Source organism: Neofelis nebulosa, chromosome 6 (genome assembly GCF_028018385.1).
Source record: "Neofelis nebulosa isolate mNeoNeb1 chromosome 6, mNeoNeb1.pri, whole genome shotgun sequence".
Classification (NCBI taxonomy): Eukaryota; Metazoa; Chordata; class Mammalia; order Carnivora; family Felidae; genus Neofelis; species Neofelis nebulosa.
In genome coordinates this window covers 35,391,437-35,409,721 of record NC_080787.1, presented here as the reverse complement: position 1 = coordinate 35,409,721, position 18,285 = coordinate 35,391,437, and the positions used below count along the sequence as shown (strand labels likewise).

Here is an 18,285-nt window from a genome sequence, read left to right as displayed (position 1 = left end):
TTGTCCCCCCCACTAGCCTCTCCGTACGGGTTCAGCATGGCTGCCGCAGCCGGGATCGTCCACTGCGCAGGCGCAAGAGTGCGATCGGATTGGGGGAGGGGAAAGGAGCGCGGGAGACCGCGAGAGGGAGCAGCAGAGCGCATGCGTCCGCAGGCACGGCTTCTCCCTAGCCTGTGCTGGGAGCGCGCGCTGTGGGTGGAGCGGAAACGGGTGCGGCGCGCAAATCCCTTCCCTCGGCGGCTCCTCCCTCGTTGCTGGCCGCCTCACCGGGCGCCCCGGGGCGGCCTGACTTGGTTCCTTTTAGGCAGGTGTAAAGTGCCGCTTAGTTCGTCCTGGACAGAGTCCAGCGGAAACGCGCGCCGCCAGGCTGTTGTCCGTGAAGGACGGTGGGAACTTGGACCTGGAGATGTGAGGGCTTGCAGGGTGGGGCCCTTCCCCGGGTGTAGAGTAGTTCGACCAGGGGAAAGGGAGTTATCACCTTGGTGCCTCCGGTGGGAGATGAAGTGCGGACTGTGAATGTGGGCACGGAGATGAAGTGCGGACTGTGAATGTGGGCATTTTGTTCGGCAGCTTTACAGCCTCTGATTTCCCCTGAACCTACCGAGACTTCATCGTTTCACTGAGACCTGCCATCTCCACTCCTTGCCTCCTACAAAACTTACCAGCTCTCTGATCACATTCTTCTTGATCTACCATTCATGCACTTCTTGCATGATCTACCATGCTCTACCATTTAAGTTAAAACTCTTCTACTTTTTCCTAAGGCTTTGTCCTCTATTCTCTCAATGTTGAATCAAGGATGTTACGGTGATTCTGTTGCCACCTAAAGCAGCCCTTTTATTTGTTTGTAGCCAGTAATTTCCTTGACCCTCAATGTGTGGGTTCAAATCTTCGTAACCCCTATTCTCTACCGATAGAACAGAACAGAAGAGCCAACCTGCAGGAGAACTTTCTCCTGCAGGAGAATGCTTTTTCTTTAGACCTGGTCCACCTTATCTGTTATTCTAAAGGTATCTTTCATTCCCATTGGCATTTTTAACGTCTCCCTTCTACTGGTTTGTCAGCCTCAAAAAAAAAAAAAAAAAAAAAAAGGAAAGAAAACCTTATCAATATCTGTCTTGTAGACTATTTGCCTCTGAGCTACTCTGCACAGTCAAGACCTGAAAATATCATCTAAATTTTCCCCTTTCAGCCCCATTCCCACTCTTCAGCCCATTTCTTCCATTATTGAAACTTCTGGCAGATGTCACCAAGAACGTCCTAATTGGCAAAGTCGGGATGCACTTTTCAGTTCTCACCTTACTTGTCCTATGAGACATTTGACATTTGATCATACTTCCTGAAATTCTCTACACCCTTGATTTCTGTTACCAGTCTCACCTGTTTCTTTTCCTACTTGTTCAACTGCTCCTCTCTGGTCTCCTTTGTGGACTCTTCTTCAGCCTCTTCCTATGGGTTGATGTTTGTGAGGATTTTGCCTCAGTTTGCTTCTAGTTCTGTTCATCTTCTCTGAGTAATCTCACTTAATGGCTCTAAGCCTCTCAAATGTGTATCTTTACAGAGTTCAGAAGACTCCTGAACTAAACTTGCTACTAAATATTACCACTTGGATAACCCTCAGAGATGTCAGCAAGTTCCAGATTGATGCAATCTGTGCATGCTAGATCTTCTGTATTATCCTGGCCAATTGTAGCTATTCAGTCACAAAGCCTGGAATCTGGGAGCCCATTCTTGATTTTTTCCCCACAACTTTATATCCACTAGACTTATCATTTTGCCTCTAAAGTATTTACTGAATCACATTCTGTCATAGACCCATCACCTGAGCTACATCAACAGGTTCCTAACTGATTTCTCTATCTCTAAAGCTGTACTGTCCAATACATGGCCACTAGACACATGTTACTATTTAAATTAATATTAAATTCCTCAGTTCCTTGGTTGCACTAGCTGCATTCCAAATTCTCGTTAACCACATGTGGCTAGTGGCTGTCATATTGGACAGCAGAAATGATAGAACATTTCCATCATTGCAGAAAGTTCTGTTGAACAGTACTGCTTTAGATTTTCTTCTCTGCCTCTGCCACAATACTGCCAGGAGTGAGCTTTCCAAAATACAGCTCTGGCCATATGCTACTGTTTAAACCCTATATTGATTCCTCATTGCCCATGTGATAAAGTCCAAATGCCTATGCTTACCAGAAAGTTCACCAGCTTTCTGTCTAGCCACTTCCCCTTGGGCCTTATACTCCAGCCATAAATGAACTGTTCCCCAGACAACCATTGTGTTTTATGTCTCTGTATTTGACACATACTGCTCTCTTACACAGAATAAGCTCTTCTCCAATCCATCTAAGCCCCAAATCCATCATCTGAAAAGCCTACTCTTGCCTTCCAAATTGAGCTGACTGCTCATTCTTTGGGGTCCCTTGCTCTTATGATTGCACCTTTCATGGTGAATGACATTTATGTGATTACATGATTCCCTTACTAGGCTTTGATCTTGAGAACGGGGACATCTTGTATTCTTTTTTTCAAAATACCCACAGCTCCTGGCACAGCAACTGGCCAATGTGAGGTGCTCACAAAGTGAGCAAATGTGGAAGGAAATTGTCTCTTAAATGTGTAACTTAGATAAGATTGTAATGTGCGTGTTTACAGGGCATCATTCATAGTATTGGGGAAATAATTGTAGTAAGACATAATCATTGCTGTCAAGCTCATAATTTAGACATTGGAATGGTGTGAGGGAAGGACAGAAGCAGGACAGCCAGGTCATCTTCACAGAGAGAAGTGTGGTCCAATCTGGCCAGAGTAAAATATATATGAATATATAAGAAGTAGAGTCAGAGGAGAGAAGACTGGAAGCTAAATTTATTTGAGACACTATTGTAAAGGATTTCCAGTGCCATTAAGTTTGGACCAGCTGGGGAGTCACTGAAAGTTTTGGAGAAATGACTTGATCAATGTTATGTCATGAGGTAAGAACTCTATCTTTATATTCCCAATGGCTAGCACTGCACCTTTTAATAAACACCAAATACGAGTGTCAGGGGTTGAAAGGAGATGAGACCAGTGATAGCTCACATTTATTGAGTACTTGAAATGTCATAAGTGCTATACATATGTTAACCCTTAATTCATATAACCTAATAAAGTAGATACTATTATTATCACCCCCATTTATCAAATGAAGCAACTGGAGCAACAGATGTTAGATAATTTACTTGTGCCACACTTTTAGTAAGTGATCAGAGCTGGGATTTGAACCCCAGGCCGTCTGCCTGTGAATAGGAACAGGTCTGTTTTTCTGGTTGCTCGACACAGCAGGTAGTTTAAAATCTAGGATTGAAGTTGGAGGAAAAAAGATTAGGAAAGGTTGATTTGGGAGTCATCTTTGAATTGATGTTTGAATCAGTCATGTAGGTAGGTGAGATTTCTAAGGGAGGAAGTATGAAACAGAATTCAGTTGTGAGCCAAAGATTGAGCTTTGGGTTAGATCCTCATGCAGGGAACAGAATGGGAAGTGGAACCAATGAAAGAGCATCAGACAAGAAGGAAAAGCAGAACAACAGAATGTGAAGAGGGGCCAGAACAAGAGAGGGCTCCAGTAAGGACTTCATTTGTTAAATGAATGACTAATCAGGGGTTGTCATACTTATTTGTGCTATGAACATTTTTGGCAGTGTGGTGAAGCCTTTGGACCTTGTCTGACAATACTCTTTGTAAATAGATAAATGAAATATACAGTTATCAGAATGTTTAAAGAAATGTGTGATGATCCAGTAATATATGCTTCCATATTAATATAATACATGTGGTTCTTAACACATAAAAATGATTTATTGGCAGGTCTAACAGCTCATATTTTGAGATAGTTTGAGATGTCTGTATATGTGATATGAAAATATTAATTGATGATTTCTATTGATGACAACATTAAAGGTACTGCCAGCACTACAAAGATTTATTTTCTACATTCACAAAATTAAATTTCAATTAGATGTTATTGAAAATAAAAAAAATTGCATCCAAGCTCATGGACCCTTGAATTTTGTGGCATGTGGACCTTAGGTTAAGAACCTTGTTCTGATTGAATGAACAAATGAGATTCTGCCAATAGGTGTAAGGGAACAAAGGGGAAAGACGCACTAGGAGTCATTACTGATAATGGAGAGCAGTTTCTGTAGTTTGGGGATAGAATGCAGAGTATGGGAGACCTGAAAACCCAGGCCAAGTAATGCAGACTAAAATATAGTAGAAAGAAAGGAGCTATTTACGTTTCTGAGAGGGGAAGTGAGAGCTACCTTTATTGGAAGATTTATTTGGCAACAGTGTGCACATGGATTGGCTTCTGAGATACTGGAGGTAGATCAGCTAGAAATCTTAGTGTGCATTCACACGTGAGATAAGGAATAAAGCAGTCACAGTCTCAGGACTAACTGTGCTTAGAAGAGAGCCCAAGCCTTCCCTGTGGTCCACAAGATCCCATGTGGTCTTGCTTTTCTGCCTGCCTCTGGCCTCAACTAGTGTCTCTTCCTACTCACTGATTATGCTCCAACCACACTGATCTTCCTTCATGTCCTTGAATGAGCCAGTCTCTTGCCTGTCTTAGGGCCTTACACACGCTGTTCCCTCCATGGGAGCATTCTTCCCACTCTGCCTGACTAACTCCTACTCAGTATCAGTGGTTCCCCACTCCAGTTAGTCTTACAGATCTCAGTTCTTTTCCTTCATAGTGCCTTTTAGAATTTGTTTTTATAAGTTTGTTTACTTGATCAGTGTCTCTGTTTTTACTAGATTATAAATTTGTTGACGGTAGATGTCTGGTGTCCAGCATACTGCCAGGCATATAGAGGGTGGTCAGTACATATTTGCTAAATAAATAAATAAATAAATAAATAAATAAATAAATAAACCTCTTTGAGCCCTGGTTTTCTTGTTTATATATGGAATAATAAATTCCAACCTTGTAGAGTAGTTGACAGAATTGCTACATCCTAATAAGGTGGCTAAAGCAAAGAATGAATATGGGTGTGAAGAGATACATTGAGCTGGGAATGAGGGTAAATGAGAGCTGGATGGCTAGGTTCAGGCTCTGAAATAGGAGGTAGAAGGGAGTAGGAAGAAAGTGACAGTTGGCAAGGAGCTTGGGAAGGACCTCGAATGAAATGGGAAAAGTGGGGAGAAAAGTGGGATGCACAGGGAAGGCAGTTGGGAGGAGGGAGTATTTGCAGAGTAGCCCATAGGCATGCCTAGGAAGACCTACTGTGAAGTATCTGTACTGGAAGGGATTATCTATCATTCATCTAACGCTTGAAGGCTCTTCAGGGTCAGTTTCAACATCCTTAGTGATAGCTCATTCGTCCAGTGAGTAGTTACTTGGTAGACCTTCTTGGTGGATGCTAAGAATGTAAAAAGAAAGAATAGGACATGATTCCTTAAGGATCCTGCAGTGAGGGTGAGGTGACCATGAAGCAAATATACAAATAGAATAATACAATAAAAATGATGGTAATGGCAGGCACAGGGTGCTGTGGAAGCATGCTGAAGAGGCTACTAATCTCCACTCTATGTTCCAAAGCTTCCTGAAGGAGGTGAGATTTCATCTCAAAGGACATATAGAAGTAGGTTAAATAGGATCCAGGTCATTAAGCATCGTACTAAGGCAAACAGATTACAGAGAATCATCAAAGGTTTTTTATATAAAAGTATGATGTGATCAAATATGTATAATAAAAAGATTCCTTTGGCAGCACTGGAAAATAAGACAAGAGACAGATCAAGAATAAGTAATCCAGGAAAAAGCAAGCAAATCAATGAAGGCCTGACCCACTGGGAATGGGAAGAAAAGGACAGATTCAAAATATATTAACAAGGTCAAATTGATAGGAGTTGGTAAACAATTAGATGAGAAGGTTTGAGGAAGATGAAGTTGTCAAGGTTGACTCACAAATTTGTAGCTTGGATGACTGATTGGATAGTCAAATTATTTATTGAGATCTTGAATATAGGAGTGGAAACTTGTTGGGAAGGGAAGGTGATGAGTTTAGTTTTGTAAACTTTGAGATGGAGGTGCATTCAAAATAGTAACTGCTAAACTTAATTCACCTGATAGAATTCATTACTGAACCATTAACGGGTTTATAAGACATAATGTAAAATAGAAAACTCACCAATACTTTTGAAATGAATGCAGTTTGGAAACCATAAGACACTGCTTTTCATTTAAAATTTTCTCTTAGGGGTGCCTGGGTCACTCAGTCAGTTGAGCATCCAGCTCTTGATTTTGGCTCGGGTCATGATCTCATGGTATGTGAGATCGAGCCCTGCACTGGGCTCCACTCTGAGCATGGAGCCTGCTTGAGATTCTCTCTCTCTCCCTCTCTCTCTTTCTGCCCCTCCCCAGCTCTCTCTCTCTCAAAATAAATAAATAAACTTAAAAAAAAAGAAAATAAAATTTCTTGATCTTAGACATTTGTGAGATAATTGGGGAAAAATGAACACAGATTGGTTTAAATGAAGTTAAGCATTTGTTTTTAATTTTGTTGGTTGTGGTGATAGTAGTGTATTATATTAAAAGAAAAGTTATTTTCTTAGAAATATTTCTTAGAAATATTTCCTGGTGACATGTAATGACAGAATTTGTTTAAGATATCCCAGGGGTGAAAACAAAAACGGATGTGGGACGGGAGAATAGATGAAACAAGGATGGAAGAGTTTTAGAAGGTTGAAAAGTATTGAAACTCATGAGAGTACATAGGGATTTATTAGATTCTTCTCTTTCATGTATGTTTGATATTTTTCACAGTAAAATTTATTTATTTATTTATTTATTTATTTATTTATTTTTTTTTTTTTAACGTTTTTTATTTATTTTTGGGACAGAGAGAGACAGAGCATGAACGGGGGAGGGGCAGAGAGAGAGGGAGACACAGAATCGGAAACAGGCTCCAGGCTCCGAGCCATCAGCCCAGAGCCTGACGCGGGGCTCGAACTCACGGACCGCGAGATCGTGACCTGGCTGAAGTCGGACGCTTAACCGACTGCGCCACCCAGGCGCCCCTATTTATTTATTTAAAAAGATTTTATTTATTTTTATTTTTTAAATTTATTTTTTTAATTAAAAAAATATTTTTTCAACGTTTATTTATTTTTGAGACAGAGAGAGACAGAGCATGAACAGGGGAGGGGCAGAGACAGAGGGAGACACAGAATCTGAAACAGGCTGCAGGCTCTGAGGGGTCAGCACAGAGCCCGACGCAGGGCTCGAACTCACGGGCCGTGAGATCATGACCTGAGCTGAAGTTGGACGCTTAACTGACCAAGCCACCCAGGCACCCCTAAAATTTATTTTTAAGTTTATTAACTTATATTCCAGGCCTGCTCCATGCTATCAGCACAGAGCCCGATGTGGGGCTCCGTCCCATGAACTGTGAGATCACGACCTGAGCTGAGATCAAGAGTCAGTCGCTTAATGGACTGAACCTCCCGGGAGCCCCTCACAGTAAACAAACAAACAAACAAACATATAAACACAAACTTCCTTTAGTCATAGATCCAAAGGAAATCAGTTAGTGCAATATAAATATTTTTATTATTAATAAATCAACATTGAATCATATTAGCATATTTTGAATTTGTGGCAATCTTGTGACAGGCCAGAGATCATCAAGTAGATGACATATATATCTGGCAGTTAGGAAAAACTATCTGTGCATTAATACACAGATTTACCCAGGCAGTTAGGAAATGATATCTATGCATTAATACATAGATTTGACCTCATGTTTATGCCTCAGATGATCTCAGGCAAGTGTCAGGGATGCCATATATGGAAGATAGCTGTATTGAGGTGGTTTTTGGTTCATGATGACTCTCCCTTCTCTGGAAATAACTCTGATACATAGAGGTGATAGTGTGCCTGGCCACAGCTAATTGTATCTAGAGATACACACTTAATACCAGCTGAGCCAGTCAGATTGTCTCTCCCAGCAATGTGAAACTTGAGAGATGGAGGCTGGAGGTCTTTAAAAGTGAGGCATATTAATGGCAGCTCAACCCTTGCTGCTAAGGCCCATGAAGCTCCCCTTCCTGAGGCTAGCTTATTCACTCTTCTTTCAATTTCATGAGCTAGTTCAGTATCCTTCCAATAAATTGCCATTTTAAAAGTTAAGTTAGGGAAAGAGTGCCTGGGTGGCTCAGTGGGTTGAGCATCCTACCCTTGGTTTCGGCTCAGGTCACCATCTCACGGTTCATGAGTTCAAGCCCTGTGTCCGTCTCTGCACTGATGGTGCAGAGCCTGCTTGCTCCATCTCTCCTTGCACCTGCTCTCCCTCTCTCTCTCTGCCCTTCCCCTGCTTGTGCTCTCTCTCTCTCTCTCTCTCTCAAAACAAACAAACAAACAAACAAACAAACAAACAAACTTAAAAGTTAAGTTAGGGGTGCCTGGGTGGCTCAGTTGGTTGAATGTCCAGCTCTTGATTTCAGTTCAGGTCATGATCTCAGGGTTTGTGAGATGAAGTCCTGCATGGGACTTTTGTGGAGAATACAGTTTGAGAACTGCTGTGGAGTTCAAGTGGAAATGTCCAAAAAGCTAAAAGTTAACTATATGGGTAGTATGGAACTCAGGCCAAGATCTGAGTTCAAGGGGTAAATTTGGGAGATATCAGAAAATGGGTGGCTACTAAAGCATGCCATCCAGGACAAATGTAATGTAAGAAGAGAAAAGGTTGAGGATAAAACTCCAGGGAACAGCAAGTCTTAAGAAAGGAGTCCACAAAGAAGATGGAGAAGAGGACGCCAGAGAAGTGGGAGGAAAAATTAGGAGAGTGCCATTCAGGATGCCAAAAAATAGACCATTTGAAGAAGGAGGGCATGGCCAACAGTGTCAAATGTTACCAAGAATCCATTTGATTTAGCTACACAAAAATACTGGTGAACAATCCTTTGTTGAGGGTTACGGATTAAATGGCAAGTGTGAAAGCGGAAAGATGGTAACCCACACCTTTTTCAGGAAATTCCACCTTGCCAGGAAAAATAAATGGAGCAGTACTAGAAAGGGATGGGAGAGCTGTTAGAAAGCCATGGCCTGCTGGATTTACAGGTGCCATTATTTTCAGGGACATTCCTATCTAATGACCAAAAGAGACAGTGAGTTACTAGAATACAGAACTGGCTACCTTGCTCCTCTTACCCTTAATTACCACTTCCCAGACTAATTACATTAAGACCTGGGATGAGATCAAGAGTCAGACGCTTAACGGACTGAGCCACACAGGCACCCCTTCCCAGACTAATTACAGACTCTCTTTGAAATATCTGTTATGGAACTTGTTGGAGAGTCCTGACAGGAAGAAGGATTGCATAGAGGGGAGGGTAGTCATAACTATTTGAACTTGGTACTATTTATACTGGGAGAGAAAGGAGTTAACTGCATCTCGCCAGAGTCTTGATGATGGGTGGTTATATTTCTGCTCATCCTGATCTTGTCCACACTCTAGTCTGTGGAGAACTTGGACCCTGTTGCTTCTTTCCTCCCACCCAGAGTAGTTGCAATGTCTGCTGTACCTGTTCCTAGCCCTCCCACCCAGTCTTCTTCCTCCTGTTTCCCCTCAAATCTCCTCCCAAACAATCTGTTGTATCTGGGCCACAATGTATTCATTAAACAATTGCCATCCCTAAGGGGGAATGGAGCTCTTTTTTGGTTTATTGTGAGGCTCCCTATCACAATTCTGACCACACATATAGAGCAGTGCTCAGAATACTGTGGTATGGAAGCAAAAGCCAGCCTGCCATATTTTACATGGCCCAAGATCTAAGAACAATTATTACATTTTTAAATGGTTGGGGGAAAAAAAGCAAAAGAAGAATCATGTCATGAAAATTATATGAAATTAAAATTTCCGTGTCTGTAGGCAAAAAGAAAGTTAAGAACAAAACTCCAGGGAACACCAGTGTTTAAAGAGTGACTGGAACAAAGTGGTCCACGAAGGAGACTGAGAAGGAGATGCCCAGGAAGTGAGAGGAAAAGCTGGGAGGAAACCGGGAGCATAGCCATGCTGTTTCATTTACATGTTGCCTGTGGCTGTTTTCGTGCTGCAGCTGAGCACACGAGACAGAGATGAGTTGCCCACAAAGCCTAAAATATTTACTTTCTGGTCCTTTTTGGAAAAAGTTTGCAGACCCCTGGCTTAGACTCTAGGTGGCTGTGTGCTATATGTCTCCCCCTATAGTCCTGGTGATGTTATAAACTTCCTTTCTGCTTCCCCCAAGGGCCCGACTCTCCCACCACAGGAACTGCTGATGTGTTAGCCCGTAAAGAGTGGGACACTGGGAAAATGCCCTGGTTTTTGGAGTGTAACACAATGATTTCCAAACCCTATCCCAAGCCTGGCACTCCACCCTCCCCCACCACACACATTCACAAGTGTGCTCACGTACAATATATGTATTAGTGTTTCAGGATATCCAGGAGGTCATAATAGGGTTGTTCTTGATTTTGGCTATTATTGCTGCTGTTATTTATTTTTCAAAAGGGAGTATGGATTTTGAAAGTCTGAAAAATACTGATGGACCATACTCGCATAGATTAATTTCTAAGATTACTTAATTGCCACATTAAATCTTTCTCGCTGCCTCTTCCCCCACCCCTTCTGTCTTTCTCTCCTTTTCTTCTCTATTAGACTTCCAGCATATACAGTGACAGTTTCTTCCTCACCTCCCACTTACTTCTTAGCCCACCACAATCTGGAATCAACTCCCACTGCAACACTGAAACTGCTCTCAATACATTTGTCAACTGTTTCATAATTACCAAATCTAAGGACACTTCAGTCCTTCCTTGACTTCTGGGTAGCATTTTATTATACTGACCTTGTCCTTCTGCATGGAACACCTCTACTTTTCTGAATCTGTTTCTTCCTTGCTCTCCTTTTTGCTTTTGTAGCTATCTTGATGCTGCTGGTGTCACTAGATTCCTACAAATGAATCCATTTCAGCGTACTGGTTATTTTCTGGTGTCAGTGCCATGCCCTCCTATACTGTGTTCTGAACTTTTCAGCCTAGGCATCTGTAAGGTACATAATTCCCTAAGGCATGTCCTAGCCAGTTGGCTTCCTGTTAGAGTCTCTCAATAGGAGGTACTGGTGGGAGATAAGAAGGCAAGAGAAACCAAGAAGCTTCGTGCTTTAGTTACTAACAGAGTGGCAGTTGCTGGTAGATATGGCAGCAGCAAAAATGGGTGATTCTGGACTCCAGCCTTAGAGGTAGAGAAAGTACCTTTTCAATGATCTGGCCTTGACAAAAATGGAACCTTTTCAGTAGATCCAGAACCAACTGTAATGGTGTCTGTGCCAGGGCAACAGCAGATGTAGACATGGATTCCATGTGAGGGGCAATAGTATCTTCTGATTTCTAGGTATTCCTCTTTTCTATTTGGGCCTCCAGACACACACTTTTTTCTTTTGCACTTCTTGCCCTTTTAACATCTTTGGGACCAATTCTCCGTATTAAACTCCATCAGTATGAAATACCTAGAGTGGTTCCATGTTCCTGACTAGATCCTGGATGATAACTTGTAAGAGGGTGGGGTTGGAACCTATGCAGACTTATGTCCTTGTGTCACTTCCCACTCCGTCTGCACAGCCTACTTGCGTGATCTTATCCACTGCTTCTGCTTCAACATTTGTGCTGATGACTCCAAAATCAAGGTTTTTTAGCCCATACCTGAGATCCATTGATATACCTCATGCCTCCTGTGTGGCTCTACCACTGGCATCTCAGATTCAACATGTACAACACTGAACTCAATCTTTTCTTTTTTAAAAATATTTTTAAATGTTTATTTTGAGAGTGTGTGTGTGTGTGTGTGTGCGCGCGCGCGTGTGTGTATGCCAGCCTGCAGGGGAGGGTCAGAGAGAGAGGGAGAGAGAGAATCCTAAGCAGGCTTCCATGCTGTCACTGTGGAGCTGTCACTCGATCCCACCAACCATGAGATAATGACCTGAGCTGAAGTCAAGAGTCAGACAATTAACCAACTGAGCCGTCCAGCATTTCTGAAGTCATTCTCTTCTTCATCAAATCTGCTTCTAAGGCATTCATTTCTGTTTCAGTGTAGGCCATCACTACACCCACCCAGACACCCAATCTAGAAACTGTTAGTGTTATTCTTGATCCTTCCGTTGGGCTAATCAGTAGCCAAGCCCTTTAGATTCTACCTCCTAATTGCCTAATATTCTATTCCCTCTGTCTCCTCTGTTCATGATTTAATTCAGGCTCTTATCATTTCTCACCTAAATTATTGTTATATTGCTAAAAAAAAAAAGGTGGTGTGTGGATGTGTGGGTGTGCAACTTTTTATTTTGATGTACTATACTATATAGACTCTGACCAGCAGTTTTGTCTCAATTTTTTCCCAACCTCCAGTCCATCTTTTGAAATGTCAGACCAATTTTTCTAAAAGTTAAAATAATTGTGTCACTTCTCAGTTTTAATATCTCTGAAAGCCAGACCCTCTTTGTGGTCTCACACGGCTTGTGTGATCTGACCCTTGCTTGAATTTCTAGCTCATCTTGACACTCCCCCACACCCCACTACCAAACAGGGACACAATGACTAGCCTCTACAACACTCACATCCAACCAAAGGAAGGAGCTCTGAATGCCTTTGACCTCCACAGACCTGCCTACCTCTTGCCCTGGAATGGTTTTCTCTTCCCTCATGTTCTGCTGGTCAAATTGTCTTTCCTTTAAGATTCTTAGAAGGTCTTGATTATGTTCCACCTATTCCTCCATCCTCAAAAAGTTACTACTTTCAAAACGCTTGGCCCATTCTTGATCCCACCACTAGACTTTAAGCTCTTTGAAGGCAGAAATACCCTTTATTTATCTTTGTATTTTTAGCACTGGGCCTAATACCAGCATTTATTAAATTTTTCATGTATTTCTCTTTTTAAAAAATGTTTATTTATTTGTGTGGTGTGTGTGGGGGTGGAGAGACACTGGTGAGGGAGGGGCAGAGAGACAGGGAGAATGAGAATCCCAAGCAGGCTCCATGCTCAGTGCTGAGCGCTACAGGGGACTAGATCTCACCACCATGAGCTCGTGACCCGAGCTGAAATCAAGAGCCAAATGCTCAACTGACTGAGCCACCCAGTCACCTCTCCATGTATTTCTGCAGAATGAATTGGAGCTAATGCCCGAAGAATACCTCTTTGAGAAAAAGGAGGGAAGGCTGGAGGGAGGAGGAGGTGGGGTCTGAAGAGCCCTGGGGATTTGCTTGAGAGAAGAGGAGCTTCTCCACCACAGCATTCTGCCAGGAGGTGGTGCTGCTCTGAAGAGCCCATTGCTTAGGTTTCTTGGCTGAGGCTGATAGCTTGATGCTAAAGAGGGATCCCCAGCAGGAGGCAGACATTCCTCCATTGTCCTCCCAGTCCAGTTACACACCCCACTCTGCCCTGGTGAAAACACCAAGTCTTCAGGAGGTTGCTGGAACCACGTCTCTCCCCAGCAACTGATGATGTTAAACCCTACGCTTCTGTGATTGGTTTGGCCAAATGACAAGGGCAACTGTGGAAGTAGCTGGCGGAACATGATCTGGGGAAGGAGTCTGGGACCTGGGTCAGCTGGTTGGTAGCTCGTAGCACACTGTGTGGTGTGAAGATATGGATCATGAGCAGAGGCAGGGAGCTGCACTGCTAAGGTTTTTACACCTCCTGTGGCTGCTGCCCCACTCCTGGACCGCCCCTGAAGGTATGACAGTACCTCTCATTTACTTCAGTCCTGACGGGTTAGAGCCTAGGGAGCCACCCAGAGCATTTGAAGTCTTCTTTGCATTTGAAGCCCTGTGCTTTGTAAGTGGTGGGAAGCATTATGGAGTAATGGAAATGATCACAGAGTTGGGAAAGACATCAACTGTGGATGGATGGATGGCAAACAATCTCAGGTGCTTTATATATTTCCACTTAAGACAATCTCTTGAAGCAGAGCTTACAATATCCATTTTACAGATGAAAAAAAAATGAGACTCAGAGAGTTTAAGTAACTTGTTCAAATTCACACACTTGGAAAGTGGCCGAGCTGGGATTTGATTATTCACTGTTCTATTTAGGCCTCTACTCTGCATTCTGTCATCAACTCACACTGTGATTCTTGAAATTTTCTTAACTTTATTCATCCTTAGTTTCCTTCTCTGTAAAGGATGGGACAGAATGGAAGAATAATCTGGAAGATCCCTCTTACTCTAAATGTCTTTTATTTTAGGTGTTAGGTACTGGGTAGAAAGTTTCCTGCTAGTGTGTGTGTGTGTGTGTGTCTAGGAATTCTAGCCGGGGGCCTCCAAGAACAGGGATTATTTTTTGCAGCTCTCCAGTCCTCCAGTTCTGTCACACTCCAGGGGCTGGAGGGTTGAGGGAGGGGTGAGGATGTTTTCAGAGAGGTTTTGTGCTGATGAAGTGGCTGAAGAGAAGTCTGGAGATTGGTTTTTCGGTTTACCATGTTGTCTGGGGGTAGGATGGGGCAGTGTCATCTGTCGCTTGGGGAGGCCATGACCATTCCTTTACCCTCCCCTCGAAGACTAGAGAACCCACCCAGGCCCTTTACAAGTAAATATTGATGGCCTTCTGTGAATTAGACGAAGGTATCTTTTTTGGGAGGATGCATGCCTGTGCCAGGATGCATGGCTTGGTGACCAGAGTGCAGGCTAGATTTCAGCTTCCAATTACTTCCTTGGCCAGATGCCTCTGTGCAGTACACAAACACACAACTAACACTGTGACTCTGAATCTGTCATTTAATCAAAAAAATTTTTTTAAATGCTTATTTATTTTTAATAGAGAGTGTGAGTGGGGGAGGGCAGAGAGAGAGGGAGACACAGCATCGGAAGCAGGCTCTGAGCTGTCAGCACAGAGCCCAACATGGGGCTCAAACCCACAAACCATGAGATCATGACCTGAGCTGAAGTTGGAGGCTTAACCAACTGAGCCCCCAGGTGCCCCAAATGAATCTGTCACTTTAGAAAATACACCTATTTTATTTTTTACAACTTTAGACAGTTGTCATTTTTATGGGCAAGGGAAGATTTGGAGAGGTCCTGTAATTTCTTCTTTACCCCCATTGGGAGGGAGAGCCTTAATAAGAGACACAAGAAGGGGTTATACCCCAACCCTACCTCCTCCACCTAAGGCATGCCTTGCTGTTTTCTAGGCTAAAGAGGAGGAGGAGACTCTCACCTCCCTGACTTTCTCTGTCTCCTTTGCAGCTCCTACCCCAGTGTGGCAGGATGAACTGCAAAACCACACGTTCCTTCATACGATGTACTGCCAGGACTGGAGTCCCAACATTGGACTCTCTGAAACTTATGATGGAGACCAGCTTTTCTCCTTCGACTTTTCCCAGAATACCCGAGTGCCTCGCCTACCTGAATTTGCTGACTGGGCTCAGAAGCTTGGAGATACTTCTGCCATTTTATTTGACAAAGCATTCTGCCAGGCTATGATCCGGGAAATAGGGCCAAAACTTGAAGGGAAAATCCCTGTGTCTAGAGGTCAGGGGTGTCTCTGGGGGCGGGGGTAGGGGCTGCATTCTTAACCTCCTCAACATGTACAGTGAATTATTCCCTTTCACACCAGTTTGCCTGTCCAATGCCTTCTGGATCTCCCCTTACCAACTATAGTCTGTACTCTGTTTTTGTTTTGGGGCAAAGGCATGTGCCTAGGACATAGTAGGGGGTCAAAACTATTGAACTTGATGAATGCAAGAGGGACCAATTGATGCCTACTGAATATTAGAGCTTGTATTGCTATGCTCAGTAGGATGGAAGGGAAGAAAGAAAGTATCTGATGATGTGCCTGTGTTTCAACAAGAAGACAGCATGTGATTAGATGCCTGTGTGAGGTCTAGACAGGAAGTGCCACAGGAAATCAGGGTGGAGGGTCCCAGGGTGGTCTGGGTCCGGCTCTGCCTCTAAGTTCAGGTCTGGGTCTTACCTGGAAGAAGACCTCCTTCAGAGCCCCATCTCCTCCCTCACCTTTCCCCCCAAAGCCCGTCCCCTACTCTGTCTCTGCCCTCCCCTCTGTATGCCACTTCCCTTCCAAACTCAGGGGTACCATCTAAACTAGTTACTTCCTTCCCTCACACCTCAATCCTCCCACCAGGGTTACCTGTTGTTGAGGTGTTCACGCTGAAGCCCCTGGAGTTTGGAAAGCCCAACACGCTGGTCTGTTTTGTCAGTAATCTCTTCCCACCCACGTTGACGGTGAACTGGCAGCATCATTTGGACCCTGTGGAAGGAGTCAGGCCCACTTTTGTGTCAGCTGTGGATGGACTCAGCTTCCAGGCCTTTTCTTACTTAAACTTCACACCAGTACCCTCTGACCTTTACTCCTGCATGGTAACTCATGAGATTGACAGCTACACCGCAATTGCCTTTTGGGGTGAGAAACTTCCTCCTGGAAGCCTGGTTCCTTTTGGGGGCAAAAAATGATGGACCCATGGGAGGGCCTTCTTTCTCCACTTGGATCTTGTTTAAATCCATTCTCATTCTGAGCAACCTCAACTTTTCATGCCTCAGTTCCTCCTTTTTCACCCCAGACGCCCAAGTAATTCCCCCGGGTGGGGGCCTCACCAATTAAGTCTCCAGGCTGACACACTCCCCTTTTCCCCTAGTGCCCCATAATGCGCTGCCCTCTGATCTTCTGGAGAATGTGCTGTGTGGTGTGGCCTTTGGCCTGGGTGTGCTGGGCATCATTGTTGGCTTAGTCCTCATCATCTACTTCCGAAAGCCTTGCTCAGGTGGTACGTCAGGGCATCTGGAGTGGGTGGGAGAGCCATGGGAGCCGCATACAGTGCTCTTGTGGGGACATGCCAGAGTCATCTTGTGGTTGGGTGGGGAGGCCTGTATCGGGCACCACGGACATGGGGTCCCAGTTACACACACACACACACACACACACACACACACACACACACACACACAGTTACAAGTCACAGGCATGACTGAGTGGGAGAGGGGTGATATGGGGAGTTGTAGGAGGGGTGCTTGGAGATGACTTGGGGCCAAAGAGAGGTCAACTTCTGTGGGATATGTGGCAGGCAGGGAGGGGCTTTTGGGAAAGGGGGGGGTCCCCTGATGGCTTTCCTCCATCTTTCTCTCTCCTCAGATTGATTCTTCCTGACCAGAGTCTGGTGCCAACAGTGTCAACCATGCATGCGGGGGAAGCTCAGGCTTCCCACATCCTGCACAGGATCTCTCCTCCTCAGAGCAGAAGTCCCTGGGATGCCCCTGAGGGACGTGTGGGCATGTACAGGTTTCTCAGCTGGAAGATCTGCTGTCCCGGGGCTTGCACCCAGGGGAACCCAGAGTGGCTTTGCTGTCACGGCCACATTCCTTCCCACTTCAGGGCAATAAATCTTATTTCTTAATACTGAGTGGGTTGTCATTTCAAATTCAACATGCCTTAATGTAAACACAGCTTGCCCTCATTAGGGAGGGGAATGGGAAAACCCCTAACTCCTCAGCCAACTCCTGTTCCCTGGTCTCAGCACCGTACGATGGCTTTTACTCCTATCAGTTTGTGCGAAATATGTGACAAATGAAGGCAGAGCTACTTTCTGATAATCTGCTCACAAAATAGTGGAGAAAGCTGATTGTGGATTTTTTTCTTTTTCATTTTACTGTTTATGAAAATGCTTATGGCTAGTATTGGCTGTCTTGAGAAATATGTAACTCCCTTCAACCCTTCACCATAGCTGGGAAAACAGGAGCTCAGGAGTGGGAAAAATCAGTTTTTAAATGCTATTCTAATTCAGTTGTGTCGGTTCTGTGAAAACAGTATATTCAGGCTCCTGAAGTGAAGTATGAACAGCTAGCTTGGAAGGGCCCGCAACTCATGTGTCCCTCCAACGATTGTTCTTTGGCCTGAGTGGATCATCCAAGGAGAACTGTGGTAGTGCTGCCCTGAGCAGGTAGTGGGGGCGAGGGACACGTGACTACTGGTGGTAAATTCCTTTGCATATGCTTTCTTACTGTCATAAGACTTTGCATCTTGCTTTCCTTAGGGTCTGGGAGTTGCTTTGGACGAGGGGGTGGCATGAAAGTCAAGAGTGAAATTACTTTGGTATTGGTGAGAGAGTCTCTTCTTCACATTGTACCAGCATCTAATCTAGGGGAAAATATCCAATTCCCAGAAGTTGGCACCTCCTCTAAATCATCTCATTTCTTTCTTTTCTTTTTTCCTTTTTTTTTTTAACAAAAGTTTATTTATTTATTTTGAGAGAGTGTGTGTAT

General features: G+C 43.9%; 1 protein-coding gene across 1 annotated transcript; it reads left to right on the top strand.

Annotated features, from left to right (window-relative positions):
* The first annotated feature begins 13,585 nt into the window (after positions 1–13,585).
* Positions 13,586–17,420, top strand: LOC131514013 (HLA class II histocompatibility antigen, DM alpha chain). Its single transcript, XM_058733509.1, has 5 exons — positions 13,586–13,751; positions 15,259–15,543; positions 16,154–16,432; positions 16,665–16,793; positions 17,159–17,420. Exons 1-5 carry the CDS (start codon positions 13,664–13,666, stop codon positions 17,161–17,163), a joined length of 786 nt encoding a protein of 261 aa, XP_058589492.1. The 5' UTR covers positions 13,586–13,663; the 3' UTR covers positions 17,164–17,420.
* The last annotated feature ends 865 nt before the right edge of the window (positions 17,421–18,285 follow it).

What these genes read in the sequence shown, in the direction of transcription:
- LOC131514013 (XM_058733509.1), top strand. Translation starts at nt 13,664, where the DNA reads ATGGATCATGAGCAGAGGCAGGGAGCTGCACTGCTAAGGTTTTTACAC. An exon ending in CTCCTGGACCGCCCCTGAAG is followed by an intron (nt 13,752 to 15,258) that starts GTATGACAGTAC and finishes TCTCCTTTGCAG; the next exon opens with CTCCTACCCCAGTGTGGCAG. An exon ending in CACCGCAATTGCCTTTTGGG is followed by an intron (nt 16,433 to 16,664) that starts GTGAGAAACTTC and finishes CTTTTCCCCTAG; the next exon opens with TGCCCCATAATGCGCTGCCC.